The following is a 22,647-nucleotide window of genomic DNA, read 5'->3' as shown; positions in this document are numbered from 1 at the left end:
GGGATGCTGCAGTCTGTGTTTCTGAAACACACTTCTCACACAACAGGGAAGTGGATGATAGTCCCTGTGTAAACTTATCTGCACAATTCTTACGGTAGAAAGCCTTTTGAGCAGTCTTCGACCCCTTTGAAGTCATGTTACCAATTCACTGTTCACACACACACAGAGAAAATGTGACACACAGAGAGACTGTTTAGAAAGAAGAGATTAAGGGCATAGAGGGAGATTATGCTATTAACCCAGCCCAGCCAGCACTGATGCAGAGACCAGCCTTGTGTAACACAATATACTGTGCTGTAATCACTGTGTAAACACAGTCTGACCTGCTCTTCACAAGTCTAACCCCACTGTACAGTCACAATCTGGGCAGACAGGTCTCTCTTCTGCATTTGTCAGCAGCCTGGGTCTTCTAAAATGGCCACCAGCCTCTTTCTGGGAGCGCTGGGAGGCAGGAGCAGAACTGTGTATTAGGATCCGCCCCCTGCATTCTGGCGCCTTTCAGCGCTGTATCAAGTTGCTGCTCTTTAATGCCCGCCTGTCATATTCTCCTGGCCACCCTGCTACTCGGAGTGCCAGGAGTCACTAACCTTCTTGCTGCCAAATGCTGCCGGCGGCGGGATGTGCTAATGGGGGACTGCGATGAGCGCCGCACGCAGTTCGTCTGGGTACCACCCCCCAGACAGTGGTCTCTGTATCTGAAGACGCCAACGCACACCGCAAGAAGCGGCGGTGAGGTCTCCCCGGCAGCTCCAATGAAGCAGACAGGCAGGGAGCTGCCTGTCTGATCCTCTTGCTGATCGAGGATCCTTGATTGTTAGCAGAGAGCTCTTTGTATGTGACCAGCTCTCTTGACACAAAATTAAGACTGACCTGTAGGGGGGGGCATAGAGAGGGAGGAGCAAGCTACTATTCATATTTAAAGTGCGAGCTCCCGGTTATCCCACATCTACACCCCACTGTACTGAGACTCCAGTGTCCCCTAGTGGATGAAGGAGAAATAGCGGCTGATGTCTCCTGATGTATGAGATACACCAGAGAGTGTGAGGAGGAGACTGGTCAGACCTCTGGGCTGGTAACATACAGTGACATGATGTGAGGGGGGGAGCAGGAGTATAATAGGGGCTGATGGCTCCTGATGTATGAGATACACCAGAGAGTGTGGGGAGGAGACTGGTCAGATCTCTGGGCTGGTAACACACAGTGACATGATGTGAGGAGGAGAGCAGGAATATAATAGGGGCCGATGGCTCCTGACTCCCCAACTGGGCAGATACATTTCCCTCATTAGTTTATACTGACAGAGGAGGGTGCAGGATAAGAGATTGTTGTAGTGACTGCACAAAGGGAAAATATGACTCTTCAGTAATAAGAGTTTGTTATTTACCTGCACTGACACATGTAGTGATTTCCTCTTCTTTAAACTGCTGACTACCCATCATATATGCCTCCTCTTCTCCCTCTATATCTTTTGCCTTTAGATCAGTCATTTCTTTACCTTAAAAAACACACAAAACAAAAAAATAACACGTAAATACCAATAAATGATACGTAAAACAGAAGAATATCAGTGTGGAAGACTAACTACAGCTTCTCTAAAAACCATATCTATATAATAAGTGAGAAAGTGTGTTTCTGTCGGTTTGTCCTTTATACACGGCCAGAGTTTTATACCTAGCTCCACTAAATTCAGCATGGTGGTGTAGTTTGAACAGGATTAAGTTTCCGGATAAGTCTGAAGGTCGTGAGGGCCTTGGAGACCTAACATGGTGCCTACCAAGTAGGATGTGGAGTCTCTGATTTGAAATTTTAGTTTAAGCAAGTTCGCTCTGGATGGCTTCCAGTGCCTAAAACAGCACTGATCTCAAGGTACAGGCTGATATGTACCAGTGGGGGGCAGGCAGAGCTCCAACAGGAGAGCAGTGAGTCAGAGGATCAACTGTCACACTGCACTGACAGTTACTAATTACCTTTAACTGTCACACTGAATCGGCACTGACAGTTACTGATTTCCTGCGTCACACTGCACCACCAGTTACTGATTTCCTCCAACTGTCACACTGCACCTGCACTGACCGTTACTAATAACCTCCAACTGTCACAATGGGCATGATTCTATTCAACGCGATGTAAATAGCGCCGGGAGTGAGCTCCCGGAGCTATTCAATACACCGCGCTGCCAAGTCAGACTAATGATTTCTTCTCTCATCCCCCCGGGGATGAGAGAAGAAATCCGACAAGAGTCCCGGCGCGAGGCTGTTTTCTGCCCTTCGCATCTGGAAAACAGCCTCGTGCCGGGATGTTAGGTCGGGGAATGCCCGTTATCGCGCCTAAACACCCCGTTTAAGGCGCGAGAACGAGCCTTCCCCGACCTAACATCGCGATGAATTGAATAGCTCCGGGAGCTATCTCCCGGCGCTATTTACATCGCGTTGAATAGCATCGTGCCCAAAGTACCTGCACTGACCGTTACTAATGTCGAAGTCAAATAATTGGTTGTGATCATTTGCAAACTATTATCGGACGAAATCATTGTCGAGGGTCTGTTGGAGAGCGAATCGGACGATGCTCTGCGACTGCGCAGTCCAATGCGCACAATTGCGTTCCCCACACCAAAATACATAAAACACCTACAGCGCATGTTTCCGCCGTACATGACCCCTACACACTGTGCACTCTTTGCACTGTGTGTAGAAGCACAACACATACATATAATTGTAAATAAACACACATTGATAATGGTATATACATTCATTTAAGTACATGTGGACGCACGTGGGCTTACTGAGGTATATACACCTTGATGAACATTTCCTTAGTTTAAAATACAGACGCACATTAGCGACCACAAACATATATACATATTTGCACACATAAAAGGTTCCTGCACAATATGGTTCATATTAAAGATATTGGTTATGATATGAAATGCATGTATTTGATATTAAAGGTATAGAACACTGTGGACATGTCATGTTTAGTATCAATCTGATGCCCTGTTTGTTTGCAGGCTTCCGGTTCTAACAACAAGGAAGTTGCATCTTGGGTTCTCGAATTATGGATCATAGAGAAATTATGGTTAGATATTGAAACGTATGTAGTGTCTTGGCTAGTTTATACCAGTTCTCTGGCGGGAAGAATACACAAAGGAACAGCTGCAAGATCAAGCCATACCCCTAATGACACCATAAGAACTGTCCAATAAGAAGATCAATCTGGAACAAGAGCCAATGAAACAGTGTTTGTCTGTCCCCATTGTGTTGCTACTTCTTGTAAGTTTATATATAATTGCACCCATGGGCTAGTCCTCAGTCGTTACCCATTTAATGACTGCAGATGTCAGGACTGATCGGCTGGTGACCTGGATACAGGGCGCATGCATATGTATTTGGCTGTACCTTGTATTATAATTATTTGCGCTCATTGTCTAGATCAAAGCGCGTATTTCTTTTGTTGAATAATATAATTGTTTGTGCTTTGGAACCACACATTGGGCTGGACAGCAATTATTTCTTTAGTGACTTGCAGCGCTAATAAGCGACTAGTGATTAAAGGTGCATACACACAACGATTATTTGAACGATTATCGTTAAATGATATAGTTTAACGATAATCGTTTGTAAAAATCGTTCACTTTCTGAGTCAAACGATGAACGATTATCGTTCATGCGCGTTCACGTTTGTAATTCAGTCAGACTTGTCAACTGAACGATTTTCAGTAAGTTAATATGCAAAAATCGTTTGTAGTTCTAAAAAATCGTTCATTACATTTGGTAAATGAACAACTTTAGTAAACAATTTTAGTTAATTTTTTCAAGGGAAAAAATTGTTTACTAAAATCGTTCATTAACTAAATCGTTGTGTGTGTGCAGCATTAGAAGTATTCATACTAATAGCCTTCAACTGTCACACTGCACCTGCACTGACAGTTACTGATTTCCTCCAAGCACATTTCCATTGGTCTGCAGAGATTTCTGCTGGCAATGATTTCTAAATTCGCAGTGATTTGGGAAGGTTACTGGTTTCTGTCCTGTAAGTCACTCTGGGCCTGATTCAGACACGCTCGCGTTGAGCGCTCGCAAGCGGGTCGATGGTGCCCTAGTGCGCATGCACACGACGGAGGGAGCTCCGTCGTGCGCATGCGCGAGACCCGCATAGCGACGGCCAAGCCGTCGTTATGAGTCTCGCACCAAAGGGGGCGTGCTGTCAATGGTGAGTGACAGCACGCGCCCTTTGGTGGGCATGCCGGGAGCATTGCTGCCCAGATGGAGGCGTTCCCATGGGAACGCCTACCATCTGGGTCCGGCCCCACTGACATCACTAGTGATGTCAGTGGGAGTGATTTTGGCTCGGATAGAGACAAAATCACTCTAGGGCTTGCGGCAACGAGACCCTACCGCAAGGGTCTCGTCGCAAGCCCGATGGTCTTGACCATCATCATGGACGCTCGCATAAGCTGTGGGTGGTAACCCACAGCTATGCGAGTGTCCAGGAGGACGCACCAAAAAAAAAAAAAAACGCCCTAATTCAGAGCGGGCGCTCGTTCAGAGCGTCCGGCTCTGAATCAGGCCCTCTGCTCCTAATATACCACATTCCAAACAGTCAGAATACGGCTGTCTCCACTGCCATTTACTCCTAAATTGCATTGTTATCCAGGTGTGAATTACTTCTGTGTTGCTTGTCAAAGCTTTCTCCCTTTAGTCTAACACATTCAAACTATGTTTAGTTCTTTCACATCTCAACCTTTAAAATTGTGGACCTATTCAGGACTATTCACTCTTAAAGCACAATCAAAGACTAAAGGCTCCCATACACGGGGCGATAAAGCAAGCGATCCGACTGATTGGTACAATTTGCTTGCAATATCGCACCGTGTATGGCCCAGATGTCGGGCCGAGCGTGCTCCCGTGGGGTCGAACATCACACCCCCTGATCTTTCTGTATAACCAAAAGATCAGGGGATGCGATATGCGATCCCATGTATGGCTATGCGGGTGAGGGAACCAGGATATCAAGCGGTCGGCCACCCAATCGCACCGTGTCGGACGACGGATCGCCTCGAAAGGTGCCATCAGAAAAGCCATGCCAACCAAAATAAACATCCAGTCTGGGTCGCAGCTCCTCAGCTGCTAGAAGTAAGAGAGAGGCAAGAGGTGAGGAGACCTCAGAGGAAGTACAAGCAAGCTTGGCAGCTCAGCAAGAGAGGCAAGCAGCCACTGAAGAGAGAATCACACCTCAGTATTGAGGTAACAGTGTCTACATATTCTATATAAATGGATCGATGGGTCCTTTTCAGGGCTAAAGCATGTTAGCACACAGTGAGAATCCTTCTCAGGATCAATGTAGTGGGGTTAAAGGAGAGGACAATGTAAAAGATGAAGGCTGCAGATGTTCTTCAAGGTCCATTCTTCAACCAAGGCAATGCCGGGTATCCCAGCTAGTACTAAATGTGGTATTTTGTGCGTGCTACAAGAGAAGTCTGACAGATACCACTATAAGTATACTATGGAATAGTACAAGGGGAAGCAGAGATTTGTTCATGGCCCTCACAGACACTGGCAAATTATAAATAGCCAGATAAACATTATGTCACTACAAACCTGTTTTGATAGTTTGAAAAAATGCAAACGCACAGTAGAATCCCTGACTTCTGCCAGTTTAGCTGATAATGGCCACACTTACATAACAATGCGCAATCCTGGACTCTCCCCTTTATAATAATAATACCACATATCAGTGTGTGCTGGGAGCTGTGTTATTACCCCTCATATATCACTGTACAGTCCCCTCTCCCCTATATAATAATACCACATATCAGTGTGTGCTGGGAGCTGTGTTATTCCCCCTCATATCACTGTACAGTCCCCTCCCCCTATATAATAATAATACCACATATCAGTGTGTGCTGGGAGCTGTGTTATTCCCCCTCATATATCACTGTACAGTCCTCTCTCCCCTATATAATAATACCACATATCAGTGTGTGCTGGGAGCTGTGTTATTCCCCCTCATATATCACTGTACAGTCCTCTCTCCCCTATATAATAATACCACATATCAGTGTGTGCTGGGAGCTGTGTTATTCCCCCTCATATATCACTGTACAGTCCCCTCTCCCCTATATAATACCACATATCAGTGTGTGCTGGGAGCTGTGTTATTCCCCATCATATATCACTGTACAGTCCCCTCTCCCCTATATAATAATACCACATATCAGTGTGCGCTGGGAGCTGTGTTATTCCCCCTCATATATCACTGTACAGTCCCCTCCCCCTATATAATAATACCACATATCAGTGTGTGCTGGGAGCTGTGTTATTCCCCCTCATATATCACTGTACAGTCCTCTCTCCCCTATATAATAATACCACATATCAGTGTGTGCTGGGAGCTGTGTTATTCCCCCTCATATCACTGTACAGTCCCCTCTCCCCTATATAATACCACAAATCAGTGTGTGCTGGGAGCTGTGTTATTCCCCATCATATATCACTGTACAGTCCCCTCTCCCCTATATAATAATACCACATATCAGTGTGCGCTGGGAGCTGTGTTATTCCCCCTCATATATCACTGTACAGTCCCCTCCCCCTATATAATAATACCACATATCAGTGTGTGCTGGGAGCTGTGTTATTCCCCCTCATATATTACTGTACAGTCCCCTCTAACCTATATAATAATAATACCACATATCAGTGTGTGCTGGGAGCTGTGTTATTCCTCCTCATATATCACTGTACAGTCCCCTCTCCCCTATATAAATAATAATACCACATATCAGTGTGTGCTGGGAGCTGTGTTATTCCCCCTCATATATCACTATACAGTCCCCTCTCCCTATATAATAATAATAACAATAATAATAATAATAATAATAATAATAATAATAAAGCACAGATATCATATAAGAAGTCACCTGACATAGTCACCAGAGATGTTGTGAATGGATAAAATGGCGGCTGAGGTATCTGGAATCTCTCGCTATGTAGCCCCGCCCTCTCCGCACCGTCACGTGTAAGGGTCTCTCACTCTCGCTGTTGTGTATTTTGTGCAATCTGATTGGCTCTTCGCTACGTCCGTCATCTCATTAACAGGAGGCGACGGCTGCAGCCATAGAGACGGCGGGTGGGCGGAGCCGCCTCATTGAGCCTGGCCGTACGATTGGCTGCCGCTTCTCCCCCCCCCCCCCCCCCGTCGGAATCTGTGGCATCATGCGATCCTCTCTGTAATGACTCTGACCACACATGTCCCCAATGCAGGAGGTTGGCGGCCATTTTCTTGTATACCAGGCCTGGCAGTTACTATGGGAGCGGCGGCCATTTTCTCCTGGTCTGAGCCCTGCCCCCTATTTATCATGTGATCTCCTCCGGGCAGCGCTGTAGACACAGAGTCACTCAGTCATTGTCTCATCCTCTGCTGCTGCTGCTGCTGCCGGGGAGAGGGGGCACAATAGGAGCAGAGAGACACCGGGGAGACTGCTGCAGGGGAGGGCAGGTAGGATGGTGACAGTCCTGGTGCTAATCTGTATTATTAAGTGGTGATAACAGTCTTCCTCCCTGCAGGTATAATCACATAGAGGGGGCATGCACATGCACACGTAGGGATGGGGGGGTTCTGAGCACCCAGAACCCCCCCCCCCCCCCCCCTGCCCACCAATCGATAGCGTAGCGTCGTCGGACCAGTGGCGCCGCCGACCGCGGTTCAGGTCACCTCTGTCAGTATGTGCAGTGCAGACCACACTACACAGTGATAAATCACACCGCCGGCGCCAAGTAGTGCGCACGTACACGGCGGTGTGTTCGCTTTGGCAGCCAATGAGAGTCAGACAGACTCTCATTGGCTGCTGCTGCTGGAGGTCACTCATCAGCTCTGCCTTCCGGCTCCCGCAGTGGGCGGAGGGAGAGGCGCCATGACGTCTCTCTCCCATAGTGCCGAGCGGGAGGACGGAGGAGCGGACGGTACAGAAATTAAAGGGAGATGTATAAATCTTTATATGTATTTAAATGAAATAAACAAAAACATTTGTGGTTTTCATTAAATGTACCCCACCCACGTGCCCCCACATTAAGTTGGGCCTTTTTGGATTGGTTTGGGCTTCTTATTCATTTATCAGTTGCTTGTTTTCAATTTTAATGTTGGCAACAGTGACTGTGGTTCTGCGTTATCATTGAGCAGGTGGGATGCACTACGGTGCCCTATTTTTATAATACAGAGGGGGCTGACCCCGTTATTGTAATACAAGTGGTGCAGACCCCGTTGTTACTATAATACAGGTGGTGCAGACTTAGTTGTTACTATAATACAGGTGGTGCAAACCCCGTTGTTACTATAATACAGGTGGTGCTGACTCAGTTGATACTATAATACAGGTGGTGCAGACTCAGTTGTTGCTCTAATACAGGTGACTCAGACTTAGTTGCTACTATGATAAGTGGTGCATGTGTTACTATAATACAGGTGGAGCAGACTCTGTTGTTACTATAATACAGTGGCGCCGACTCTGCTGTTAGCGTTCCCGCTAGGCGGCTTTAGCGGAGCGCCGCGCCCTGTCCGATTTTAAAAAAATCAGAATGCTCCTGACCCTTTTGGCGGCACCCCGATAAACAAACATTTCGGGTGCCGTCCCCGCCTGTGGGCCGCAGGGTCCTGCGGGTGGGTAAAATAGCGCTGCAGCGATCACTAACGGGAAATAGGTGCCGTGCGCATGTTACTATAATGTATAAATATAATTGTCCCCTGGATTTGGCCGAATATCCAAAAGAGATTTCTCCTTTTCTTTACACAATTTAGCTTCCCTTAGGGGTTTATCACCTCAGACCTGGATAATGGATACTCTATGAAAAGACAAACCAGGAGCGCACGATGTAATACAATTGTACATTTATACAGATGAAAGTACCATAGACATGAACATTATAAGGTAAAACAAAACATCTCATCACAAGCCTGGTGAGACTGAGGAATATGTATCTTCAAACACCGACGCTGCGTCCGTTACGCTCTGAGACAGCAGATGAAGCGTTACAAAGAGCCGGCGGGGAGTTCCGATACAGCCGTCAGCGCGTGAGTGCCACACCTCGCTGTGAGGTCCGTCACAGAGTAACCACATGAATCACCATCCCAGGCGCTCCCAGATGCATTTCATCCACAAAGACGTAATCAGTGGGTGTGTTCTAGTGCCCCATACATTACCTTATATCCAGCTGTCACTCATCATTATATATAATACACAAAGACTTCATCAGTGGGTGTGTCCTAGTGCCCCATACATTACCTTATATCCAGCTGTCACTCATCATTATATATAATACATTACCTTATATCCAGCTGTCATTCATCATTATATATAATACACAAAGACGTCATCAGTGGGTGTGTTCTAGTGCCCCATACATTACCTTATATCCCTATGTCATTCATCATTATATATAATACACAAAGACGTCATCAGTGGGTGTGTTCAAGTGCCCCATACATTACCTTATATCCAGCTGTCACTCATCATTATATATAATACACAAAGACGTCATCAGTGGGTGTGTCCTAGTGCCCCATACATTACCTTATAGCCAGCTGTCACTCATCATTATATATATAATACATTACCTTATATCCAGCTGTCACTCATCATTATATATAATACACAAAGACTTCATCAGTGGGTGTGTCCTAGTGCCCCATACATTACCTTATAGCCAGCTGTCACTCATCATTATATATATAATACATTACCTTATATCCAGCTGTCACTCATCATTATATATAATACACAAAGACGTCATCAGTGGGTGTGTTCTAGTGCCCCATACATTACCTTATAGCCAGCTGTCACTCATCATTATATATAATACACAAAGACTTCATCAGTGGGTGTGTTCTAGTGCCCCATACACTACCTTATATCCAGCTGTCACTCATCATTATATATATAATACACAAAGACTTCATCAGTGGGTGTGTTATAGTGCCCCATACATTACCTTATATCCAGCTGTCACTCATCATTATATATAATACACAAAGACTTCATCAGTGGGTGTGTTCAAGTGCCCCATACATTACCTTATATCCAGCTGTCATTCATCATTATATATAAAACACTTTTGGGAGATTCAATTGTTTTATCGCACCCGATCTCCCGTCTAAAGTGACGGGAGATCGCAGGGCGCTATTCAATTGTCGTTTGGGTTTAGCTGCGTAAAACAGCTACCCCCGACCAAAGTGCTGGGCGCGATCGCGAAAAGTGTAGTTTGGGCACCGAAAAAGGTCACTTTTCGCCCATATCAGCTCGCACCCCCCTGCGGCTGCGAGCTGAAATGGTGCGCCAGCAGCTTATCGCACACGTCAGGAGACACAATTGAATAGCTCCTGTCGGGTGCGTAGGGGGGGCGATACAATTGAACAGCTCCTGTCGGGCGCGTAGGTGGGGGCGATAGAAATGAATAACGCGCTATTAGTGTTATACGTCTTGTTCTATTCTGATCTTTTTTTCCGGTTGTGTTTTTCCTCCTTATAAAATATAGATGTTGATTAGATCCAGTACAGACGGCTATTAGCTCTGCACTGTGTTATTATCTCTGCACTGTGTTATTATCTCTGCACTGTGTTATTATCTCTGCACTGTGTTATTATCTCTGCACTGTGTTATTATGTGTAAGAATAAGTGTAATAGGGAGAACTATTACAAGCTTGTCATTTTATCTTATCATTATTTATCCTATACCTTTGAGTATTCATTGGTTTTAAAATGGGTTATATTTATTTAATAATATACCTGCAAAAATGCTCCTTTAAGATGTTAATGTAATTTATCTTAAGGTACTGTAAAAGTTTATTACTAGATGTGATGTTGCCCATAGCAACCAATCAGATTGTAGCTATTATCTTCTAGAAGTTGCTAGTTAAATGTTAAGTAGAGTCTGATTGGTTGTTATGGGCAACATCACTTCTAAAACTCACTTCTAAAAACTCTCGCTTTAGTAGATTTACCCCTAAGTGTTTTATATATAATGATGAGTGACAGCTGGATATAAGGTAGTGTATGGGGCACTAGAACACACCCACTGATGAAGTCTTTGTGTATTATATATAATGATGAGTGACAGCTGGATATAAGGTAGTGTATGGGGCACTAGAACACACCCACTGATGAAGTCTTTGTGTATTATATATAATGATGAGTGACAGCTGGATATAAGGTAATGTATTATATATAATGATGAGTGACAGCTGGATATAAGGTAATGTATGGGGCAATTGAACACACCTACTGATGACGTCTTTGTGTATTATATATAATGATGAGTGACAGCTGGATATAAGGTGATGTATGGGGCACTAGAAAACACCTACTGATGACGTCTTTGTGTATTATATATAATGATGAGTGACAGCTGGATATAAGGTGATGTATGGGGCACTAGAACACACCCACTGATGAAGTCTTTGTGTATTATATATAATGATGAATGACAGCTGGATATAAGGTGATGTATGGGGCACTAGAACACACCCACTGATGACGTCTTTGTGTATTATATATAATGATGAGTGACAGCTGGATATAAGGTAGTGTATGGGGCACTAGAACACACCCACTGATGACGTCTTTGTGTATTATATATAATGATGAATGACATAGGGATATAAGGTAATGTATGGGGCACTAGAACACACCCACTGATAACGTCTTTGTGGATGAAATGCATCTGGGAGCGCCTGGGATGGTGATTCATGTGGTTACTCTGTGACGGACCTTACAGCGAGGTGTGGCACTCACGCGCTGACGGCTGTATCGGAACTCCCCACCAGCTCTTTGTAACTCTTCATCTGCTGTCTCAGAGCGTAACGGACACAGCGTCGGTGTTTGGAGATACAGATTCCTCAGTCTCACCAGGCTTGTGATGAGATGTTTTGTTTTACCTTATAATGTTCATGAGGTGGGGTGTAGGTGTGCCATGGGTTGGGCTTAGCTGGTCTTGTGGTGGGTGGAGGCTGAGGGACATTGAGACCCCTGAATTCTGGAAACGAGTGGTATCCTTAACTGAGGGGGCTGCTAGAATTCCTGCATTTGTCAAAATTGATTTCCTGCAATAGAAGCCATGTAAAAGCAAATACATGATGCATTTCAATTCTTCCTATCACATATGAATATAGATTTACATTTGCCAAGTGGGATTGCTAGAAGGTGATGCCTGTCTGCACACAGATCTGCCATGTACAGTGCGGCTGACATTGAACCTCTGCAAGGGAAAAACTCACACTGCAGATGGGCTCCAGAATGGCTCATCGCATCCTCCGCGCTGAATTTCCCTAAGTGCGCAGCCCTGAGTACGTTAGCCAGCAGGTCCAGGTGCCGGTATGGAGCACAATGTGCCTTAGCCATCTGTTCCTGGTGCCAGAATGGAGCTTTGGGTACGTTAGCCAGCAGTTCTGCGTGCCGGAATAGGTATACGGGAACACTATCCATCCCATCCAGCTGCCCCATTGGTGTCCCAGTATCTCAGCCATCCATTCTAGGTACCGGAATGGGGATCTAAGTACCCATGCCCTTCTTTCCAGCTGTTGGAATAGGTGTTGGAGCAGTAGTCTTATCTGTTTGAGTTGCCAGAACAGGTGTTAGGTTACTAATTCCATCTCTTCCAGCTCCCGGAATAGGCATCTCAGTACCATGGGTGTAACTAGAGCTTTGTGGCCCCACAGCAACATTTTCCCTACAAAACACACCCAGAGGGAGAGCATCTGCATACAATGCGTCCACAATAAGTCATCCATTATTTTTACCCCAACACTGGGGTCAACATCTTCATATCTAGGGAGGGGACTATTAACCCTCTCGCCAAGGAAAGCTCAGGCCAACCATGGTGTCATGTCTAAGACTAGGGTAGAAGACGTGGAGGGCCTAGGTTGTGGGAGGAAGCGGAGACGGGGGGCCTAGATATATGTTCTCCTCATCCACAGGTCTTGAGTGTTGGCGGGACCTGGGCAAAGGTGCGGAATCTAACCCACAGGATGGTGTTCGCCAGTGACCCCCCCCCAATTGGGATTTGGGCTTAGCTGCACCCCGTGAGCAGGTCGCGGTCCTTTGACCAGGTACCCAAGCCCTGCGGGAACAGAGACACAACACCCGTGGCCCAGAGATGGTAATGCCTGGATAGGCACTAGTAATACCTTAACCGTACAATAACTATACCTTGACACGTAGATCAAATATCAAGTGGAGACTCACGGTTACTTGAGAAATCACCAGAGATAGAAGGCACACAGGTAGGGGTGGTTATACTGCTGCACGATATTCACCAGAGACGGGAGGCACACAGGCGGAGATGATACACTCTGCTGCACGATGTTCACCAGAGACGGGAGGCACACAGATAGAAGTGGTATACACTGCGGCACGATATTCACCAGGGACGGGAGGCACACAGGTAGAGATGGTATACACTGCTGCACGATATTCACCAGAGACGGGAGGCACACAGGTAGAGATGGTATACACTGCGGCACGATATTCACCAGAGACGGGAGGCACACAGGCGGAGATGGTATACACTGCTGCACAATGTTCACCAGAGACGGGAGGCACACAGGTAGGAATGGTAACACTGCTGCTGTAAGGAGGGTTAGGAACCTGGACTGGGAACTCACTAAGGCACGCTAGGAGACAACCGTTGTTCAGGCAACTTCCTGGAACCTGTGGAACAGTTATATACCCAGGGGAACCCTTTGATAGATGCACAGCTTCAGCTGATCACTCACCTATCCTGGGAAGAAGATACTGTCACATGGGCCGACTGTCATGGCGGTGCCCATGTCCGGAATTGCGATGCCAGACACCAGCCCACCAGGAAGCCACTGCATGCGGGGAGAATACTCAGCATCTCCCCCGCCACCGCGCCAGCTGCCCGACCATCCAGGTTGACAGGGGAAGCCGGCGGCGCGGTAAGCGGGAGCCGATCCCCGGCTGAGCCCTGACAGTACCCCCCCCTTTCAGGGTGGGCACTGAACACCCATCAGGCTTATCTGGAAATCTCCTATGAAAACTCTGGATTAATCGTGGAGCGTGCACATCAGAGGCTTTTATCCAGGCCCTTTCCTCGGGGCCATAGCCCTTCCAATCAATGAGATACTGAAGGGTGTTAAATCTGTGCCGAGAGTCTAGGATCCTCTCCACCTCAAATTCAGTGCCTTGTAACGTCTTAACTTGAGGTAATTTTGGAGAACAACTCTGAAAACGATTGAGCACCAGTGGTCGTAAAAGAGAAACGCGAAAAGTGTTTGAAATCTTCATTTGAGGGGGAAGTTCCAATTTATAGGTTACTGGACTGATTACCTTAAGGACACAATATGGTCCAATAAAACGTGGGGCGAGTTTCATGGATGGTACTCTTAACCGAATATTCTTGGAGGACAACCAAACCCTGTCCCCAACTCTCAACAGTGGAACAGCCAAACGTCTCCTGTCTGCAAACTTCTTGTAATTTTTTGAAGATTGCTTTAATGATTTATGAATTTTACTCCACAAAACTGAAAAGGATTGGATATCCTGGTTCACAGCCGGAACATCCATAGATGGAAGCTTTTGGAAATCTGGAACTTGTGGGTGTCTACCAAAAACCGTAAAAAAAGGAGTGGATTTAGAGGAAGAATGGTACTTAAAATTATGAGAAAACTCTGCCCAGGGTAGGAGGTCCACCCAATCGTCCTGGGAGGATGACACAAAGTGCCTAATGAAGGTCTCCAGCTCTTGATTGACCCTTTCCGTTTGACCATTCTAGCGTTCCCGCTAGGCTGTTTTAGCGGGGCGAAGCGCCCTGCCCTAACAGCCTGCGGGAGCCGTTCTCACCCGCCGGACGCAGTGTCCCGCGGGTGGACAAACATGCGGTGACCCGGTCACCGCCGGAGAATAGACGCCGGGCGCATGCGTCCGGCATCTATTCTCCCTTTCTGCAGCGCTTGGGGGCTGCCCGGCATGTCCGGAAGCGCCGGGCACGCCCCCAAGTATGACGAAAAGGGGACGCGTCTTATAGACACGCCCCATTTTTGGACGCGCGCACAAGATTGCCCTCTCTAGCTCTGGCGCCCTGCCTGCCGCCGGAGCTAGAGGGAACACTACATTCGACTGTGGGTGGTAGGCCGAGGAAAAGTTCAGTTTGATTCCACAAGTATTACATAGGGCTCTCCAGAATTTAGCTATAAATTGAACACTTCGATCAGAAACTATTTCCTTTGGGAGACCGTGTAATCTGAAAATGTCTAGAATTAAAATTTTTGCTAATTGAGGGGCTGAAGGAAGACCAACCAGCGGGATAAAATGTGCCATTTTAGAAAAGCGATCCATGACCACCCATACCGTGTTATGCACTTTGCACTGAGGTAATTCAGAAATGAAATCCATTGAGATGTGGGTCCATGGAGCAGCTGGGATAGATAAGGGACGTAGAGGACCAACCATCTTTCTACGTGGAGTCTTATGTTGGGCGCATTTAATACAGGACAGGACAAACTCTCTGACATCCTTCTTCATGGTAGGCCACCAGTAAGATCGAAGTAAGAACTGGTAGGTTTTGGTGATTCCAGTGTGACCTGCGAACAAGGATGCATGAGCCCAAACCAGTAGTTTTTTGCGTAAATTAGGAGGTACAAAAATTTTTCCAGGTGGTAGAGACACCACTTGAGTAGGAGCAAACACAATTGGGTCCAAAATGGAACGAACTTGAGAACACTCCTCCTCCTCCAATTTAGTCATAAAGGAGCGAGATAATGCATCAGCTTTTTTATTCAACACACCTGAATGAAACTGAAGTTTTAAATTAAACCTAGAAAAGAAAAGTGACCATCGTGCCTGCCTGGCATTCAACCGGTGTGCGGTTTGCAGATAGATCAGATTCTTATGGTCTGTAATAATCGTGACAGGAAATTTAGCCCCTTCAAGAAGATACCACCATTCCTCCAAGGCTAAACGCATACCTAAGAGTTCTTGGTCGCCTATAATATAATTCCTTTCTGCAGGAGAAAATTTTCGGGAGAAAAATCCACAGGGATGAGTCTTCCCGTCTTCAGCAGTCTGAGATAATACCGCCCCTACTCCAACAGAGGATGCGTCCACCTCCACAATGAACGGTTTGTCTATTTGAGGCTAGCAGAGGATTGGAGCTCTAGAAAAGGCTTTTTTTAAGTTTTGAAAGGCTTGTACTGCTGGAACAGACCATTTAGCAGGATTGGCTCCTTTCCTTGTGAGAGAGGTAATGGGTGCTACCAGCGTAGAAAAGTGTGGAATAAATCTCCTATAATAGTTTGCGAATCCTAAGAAGCGCTGAGTACCTTTTAAAGAAGTAGGCAGGGGCCACTCCGAGATTGCTTTTAGTTTATCAGGGTCCATCTGGAGACTCCTCCCGGAGATTATATGACCCAAAAAAGGTACTGAAGTCTGATTAAACACACATTTGGATAGTTTTCCGAAGAGGTGATGAACACGAAGGCGGGACAATACCTCCCATACATGAAGATGATGGCTCTGTAAACCTCTGGAAAAAATTAAGATGTCATCGAGATAAATCACAACAAATTTATGAAGAATATCCCGGAAGACCTCGTTGACATAACCTTGAAAAATAGCTGGTGCATTGCAAAGACCAAAGGGCATTACAAGGTACTCGAAGTGCCCGTCTCTGGTATTGAACGCGGTCTTCCACTCGTCCCCCGCTTTAATTCGAATCAAGTTATACGAGCCACGTAGATCCAGCTTGGTGAAGACCTGAGCCCCTTGGACTTTGTCAAAAAGTTCTGAAATTAAAGGTAAGGGGTACTGATTCTTTATGGTGATCTGATTTAAGCCTCGGTAATCTATGCAAGGACGGAGTCCTCCATCCTTTTTCCCTACAAAAAAGAAACCTGCCCCTGCAGGAGAAGAAGAGGGTCGAATGAACCCTTTAGCAAGGTTTTCCTTAATGTATTCTTCCATGGCCGCGGTCTCTGGCACGGACAAGGGGTAAACACGGCCACGTGGAGGACTTTTCCCCGGAAGTAAATCGATAGCGCAATCCCATGGTCGATGCGGAGGAAGTTCATCTGCGGCTTGTTCACAGAATGCGTCAGCAAACTCTTGATAAGCCCCAGGCAATCCCGGCTGGGAGGGGTGTCTTGGAGACTCAGGACGGAGGAATTTCATAGCTGGGTTGGAAACCGTTGCTTGGTTACATACTGGAATGACCTTAGTCAAACAATTTTGAAAACAATGTGAGCCCCAGGATAGGATTTGCTTAGCATCCCAGTAGAAGACAGGATTGTGTTTTTTCAACCAGGGCAATCCTAATACCAGCTCATAGGAGGATTCGGGTAGTACAAAAAATTCTAGCATTTCCTGATGTAAGCATCCAACTCGGACAGTCACAGGATAAGAGAGCGAAGAAATGGGTAGCCCCACCAGGGTTTTACCATCTAGGCCGGACAGTAACAATTTATTAGGTAGGGGGACGACTGGAACACCCAAAGTGTGAATCAATTTTTCTGCAATGAAATTACCAGCGGCTCCAGAATCAATTAAGGCATGGATCTTTCTTGTCCTGGACTTATGGGAAAGTGACACTACTAGAAGACTTTCAGAAAATTGGGATGGTTTGAGAATGACCCCCAACTGAATGCTCCCTACTTCAGTCAGGGTCTCGCATTTCCCGCAAGTAGAGGACAATTCTTCAGAATGTGGTTAGGTGCAGCACAATAAATACACAGCTTATTTTGGAAGCGTCTATTGCGCTCTGCCGGGGTGAGTTTGGTTCTATTGACCTGCATCGGTTCCTCTTCACTAGCTGAGGTGGGCATAGGCGGATTGGCAGCAGGAGAACGAGCTGGTAGACGTTCACTTCTTCCCCTACTAGCCCACCTTTCCCGGTGACGAAGATCAATTTTGATACAAAGAGAGATAACGTCAGCGAAGGATTCTGGCAAATCTCTGGAGGCGAGCTCATCCTTCATCCTCTCAGAGAGTCCATGAAGGAAGGACGCTTTAAGAGCTTCCTCGTTCCATTTTAATTCTGATGCCAGGGTCTGAAACTGGACTACATACTGCCTCACGGATCGTGTGCCCTGACGCACACGAAGAAGATCAGAAGATGCAGATGCAGAACGGCCTGGCTCATCAAAAATTCTCTTAAATGCTAAAACGAATTCCTCGTAAGTAGATACGATGGGGTCGGCCTGTTCCCATAGAGGGGAGACCCAGTCTAACGCTGCTCCTGTTAACAGTGATATAACATATGCCACCTTTGCCCGAAACGTGGGAACATTCTGGGGAAGGCACTCAAATTGGATCTCACATTGGTTAATGAATCTGCGGCATCGCCTGGGATCACCGTCAAACCTTTCCGGAGTAGCTAACTGGAGTCGGGGTTTGGGGGTATGTGCCACCAGAGGAGGAACTGATGGAGAAGGTGCGGGAGCTGCAGCCGGAGGAGCTGGGAGAATAGAAGCCAACGTGGTTTGAATAGAAACCAGTTGCCTCGAGAGCTCCTGTAAATACTGAGCCACTTGTTGTTGAGCAGCCTCTTGGTTGTCCATCCGAGAGGTCAACTCTTGTAGTGACCAAGTACCTTGAGATCCTGCAGCCTCCATTGGGCCTGAACAAACTGTCACGTCTGAGACTAGGGTAGAAGACGTGGAGGGCCTAGGTTGTGGGAGGAAGCGGAGACGGGGGGCCTGGATATATGTTTTCCTCATCCACAGGTCTTGAGTGTTGGCGAGACCTGGGCAAAGGTGCGGAATCTAACCCACAGGATGGTGTTCGCCAGTGACCCCCCCAATTGGGATTTGGGCTTAGCTGCACCCCGTGAGCAGGTCGCGGTCCTTTGACCAGGTACCCAAGCCCTGCGGGAACAGAGACACAACACCCGTGGCCCAGAGATGGTAATGCCTGGATAGGCACTAGTAATACCTTAACCGTACAATAACTATACCTTGACACGTAGATCAAATATCAAGTGGAGACTCACGGTTACTTGAGAAATCACCAGAGATAGAAGGCACACAGATAGAAATGGTATACACTGTGGCACGATATTCACCAGGGACGGGAGGCACACAGGTAGAGATGGTATACACTACTGCACGATATTCACCAGAGACGGGAGGCACACAGGTAGAGATGGTATACACTGCGGCACGATATTCACCAGAGACGGGAGGCACACAGGCGGAGATGGTATACACTGCTGCACAATGTTCACCAGAGACGGGAGGCACACAGGTAGGAATGGTAACACTGCTGCTGTAAGGAGGGTTAGGAACCTGGACTGGGAACTCACTAAGGCACGCTAGGAGACAACCGTTGTTCAGGCAACTTCCTGGAACCTGTGGAACAGTTATATACCCAGGGGAACCCTTTGATAGATGCACAGCGTCATCTGATCACTAACCTATCCTGGGAAGAAGATACTGTCACATGGGCCGACTGTCATGGCGGCGCCCATGTCCGGAATTGCGATGCCAGACACCAGCCCACCAGGAAGCCACTGCATGCGGGGAGAATACTCAGCTTCTCCCCCGCTGCCGCGCCAGCTGCCCGACCACCCAGGATGACAGGGGAAGCCGACGGCGCGGTAAGCGGGAGCCGAACCCCGGCTGAGCCCTGACACATGGTTACCAATTAGGTTCACTTCCACAGGCAATTTGCTAAAAGTATGTGTCTTGGAGGTCCAGGACTCTTGGCCATGAGAGGACCATTGGTGTAACCTCCAGCAATGCCGTGTGGTGGTTACTGAGCAGCCCTATGAAGCTGGGTCAGAGGAACGTCTAAGAAACACTGAACAAGACTCTGTCTCTGGGAATGGGGACTTAGTGGTCACTCTGTACTCTTAAGTTTATATGGGCAACATGGTAGCTTAATGGACAGCCTTACTACTCCGCCCTGGGGTCGTGAATTCAAATCCCGACCTAGACCCTGTCAGTGTGGAGTTTGTATGTTTTTATTGTGTTTGCATTGGTGTCTTCAATATGCATACTGGTAGTTTAGTTGGTTTATTTTAAAAGTAACCCTTGTGTGTGTCTGTATGGTAGGAAATGTAGATTGTAAGCTCCACTGGGGCAGGGACAGATGTGACTAAATTTTCCCTGTAAAGCGCTATGTGATGTGTGCTCACTACATAAATAGCTAGTAAGAAATAACTTCTAATAAATATATTTATTCCTAGATATCTGTTCACTGAGGAATCAGAACCTTGTTACTAGAAGTCACGTGAGGGTGAGACGTGTCCTGTATAAGTCACTGATCACTGAGGATGGACACGGACAGGAGTCACATGACTGAGAGGATACTAAATCTCACCCTGGAGATCATCTACCTGCTGACTGGGGAGGTGAGAGGGTCTGGGAGTGTCACAGTGACATCACTTATATCTATAGTAATAATACAGGGACATGACTGGGGAGGTGAGGGGATCTGGGAGTGTCACAGTGACATCACTTATATCTATAGTAATAATACAGGGACATGACTGGTGGTGAGGGGATCTGGGAGTGTCACAGTGACATCACTTATATCTATAGTAATAATACAGGGACATGACTGGGTAGGGGATCTGGGAGTGTCACAGTGACATCACTTATATCTATAGTAATAATACAAGGACATGACTGGGGAGGTGAGGGGATCTGGGAGTGTCACAGTGACATCACTTATATCTATAGTAATAATACAGGGACATGACTGGGTAGGGGATCTGGGAGTGTCACAGTGACATCACTTATATCTATAGTAATAATACAGGGACATGACTGGTGGTGAGGGGATCTGGGAGTGTCACAGTGACATCACTTATATCTATAGTAATAATACAGGAACATGACTGGGGAGGTGAGGGGATGTGTGACTGATACAGTGATATTTGAGAGTGTTTGCAGTGATATTTGGTGTCTTCCCCCAATACACAGGATTACACAGTAGTGAAGAAGACATCCGGTGACTGTGAGACACCCTGCAGCTGTCCCCATGTGTCAGGAGGACTAAGCAGGACCCAGTGCCCCATCACTGTGCCTCCCCCTCACTCACTGATACATGAGAGACACAATGACCAGAAGATCCTGGAACTCGCCAACAACATCATTCATCTGCTGACTGGAGAGGTGACTGCTGGGAATGGGACGTTATACAGTAACACCAGGGGATGTGTCTGGGTGATGACTGGAGAGGTGACTGCTGGGAATGGGACATTATACGGTAACACCAGGGGATGTGTCTGGGTGATGACTGGAGAGGTGACTGCTGGGAATGGGACGTTATACAGTAACACCAGGGGATGTGTCTGGGTGATGGCTGGAGAGGTGACTGCTGGGAATGGGACATTATACAGTAACACCAGGGGATGTGTCTGGGTGATGACTGGAGAGGTGACTGCTGGTAATGGGACATTATACAGTAATACCAGGGGATGTGTCTGGGTGATGGCTGGAGAGGGGACTGCTGGTAATGGGACATTATACAGTAATACCAGGGGATGTGTCTGGGTGATGACTGGAGAGGTGACTGCTGGGAATGGGACATTATACAGTAACACCAGGGGATGTGTCTAGGTGATGACTGGAGAGGTGACTGCTGGGAATGGGACATTATACGGTAGCACCAGGGGATGTGTCTGGGTGATGACTGGAGAGGTGACTGCTGGGAATGGGACATTATACAGTAAAACCAGGGGATGTGTCTGGGTGATGACTGGAGAGGTAACTGCTGGGAATGGGACATTATACAGTAACACCAGGGGATGTGTCTGGGTGATGACTGGAGAGGTTACTGCTGGGAATGGGACATTATACGGTAACACCAGGGGATGTGTCTGGGTGATGACTGGAGAGGTGACTGCTGGGAATGGGACATTATACGGTAACACCAGGGGATGTGTCTGGGTGATGCCTGGAGAGGTGACTGCTGGGAATGGGACATTATACAGTAACACCAGGGGATGTGTCTGGGTGATGATTGGAGAGGTTACTGCTGGGAATGGGACATTATACGGTAACAACAGGGGATGTGTCTGGGTGATGACTGGAGAGGTGACTGCTGGGAATTGGACATTATACAGTAACACCAGGGGATGTGTCTGGATGATGACTGGAGAGGTGACTGCTGGGAATGGGACATTATACGGTAACACCAGGGGATGTGTCTGGGTGATGCCTGGAGAGGTGACTGCTGGGAATGGGACATTATACAGTAACACCAGGGGATGTGTCTGGGTGATGATTGGAGAGGTTACTGCTGGGAATGGGACATTATACGGTAACACCAGGGGATGTGTCTGGGTGATGACTGGAGAGGTGACTGCTGGGAATTGGACATTATACAGTAACACCAGGGGATGTGTCTGGATGATGACTGGAGAGGTGACTGCTGGGAATGGGACATTATACGGTAACACCAGGGGATGTGTCTGGGTGATGCCTGGAGAGGTGACTGCTGGGAATGGGACATTATACAGTAACACCAGGGGATGTGTCTGGATGATGACTGGAGAGGTGACTGCTGAGAATGGGACTGTGACCGGATGGCTTCCAGCCCAGACTCCCGATCCCAGGTTGGGGTTTCGATCCCCACTAGACCTTGGGGTATCAGGGATTCCCACTTACAGTCAGTGACCGTCTGTCACTGACTCCACCCAT

The 22,647-nt window shown here is 47.1% G+C and overlaps 2 protein-coding genes across 2 annotated transcripts in view; one reads left to right on the top strand and one right to left on the bottom strand.

The window, feature by feature from the left end:
- The window catches only part of LOC148454557 (uncharacterized), a 127,728-nt gene that overhangs the window by 11,806 nt on the left and 93,275 nt on the right, over window positions 1-22,647 (bottom strand). The gene's annotated exons all lie outside the window — the stretch shown is intronic.
- The window catches only part of LOC148454558 (uncharacterized), a 36,288-nt gene continuing 21,013 nt past the window's right edge, over window positions 7,373-22,647 (top strand). The window contains exons 1-3 of the mRNA XM_088460783.1: window positions 7,373-7,497; window positions 20,187-20,351; window positions 20,926-21,117. Coding sequence (XP_088316909.1) covers window positions 20,274-20,351; window positions 20,926-21,117 — 270 coding nt within the window. The 5' untranslated portion in view covers window positions 7,373-7,497; window positions 20,187-20,273. The remainder of the gene's footprint in view (window positions 7,498-20,186; window positions 20,352-20,925; window positions 21,118-22,647) is intronic.

Source organism: Taudactylus pleione, unplaced genomic scaffold (genome assembly GCF_031769625.1).
Source record: "Taudactylus pleione unplaced genomic scaffold, aTauple2 ptg000984l, whole genome shotgun sequence".
NCBI classification, from domain to species: domain Eukaryota; kingdom Metazoa; phylum Chordata; class Amphibia; order Anura; family Myobatrachidae; genus Taudactylus; species Taudactylus pleione.
This window is presented reverse-complemented; position numbering and strand designations above follow the sequence as displayed.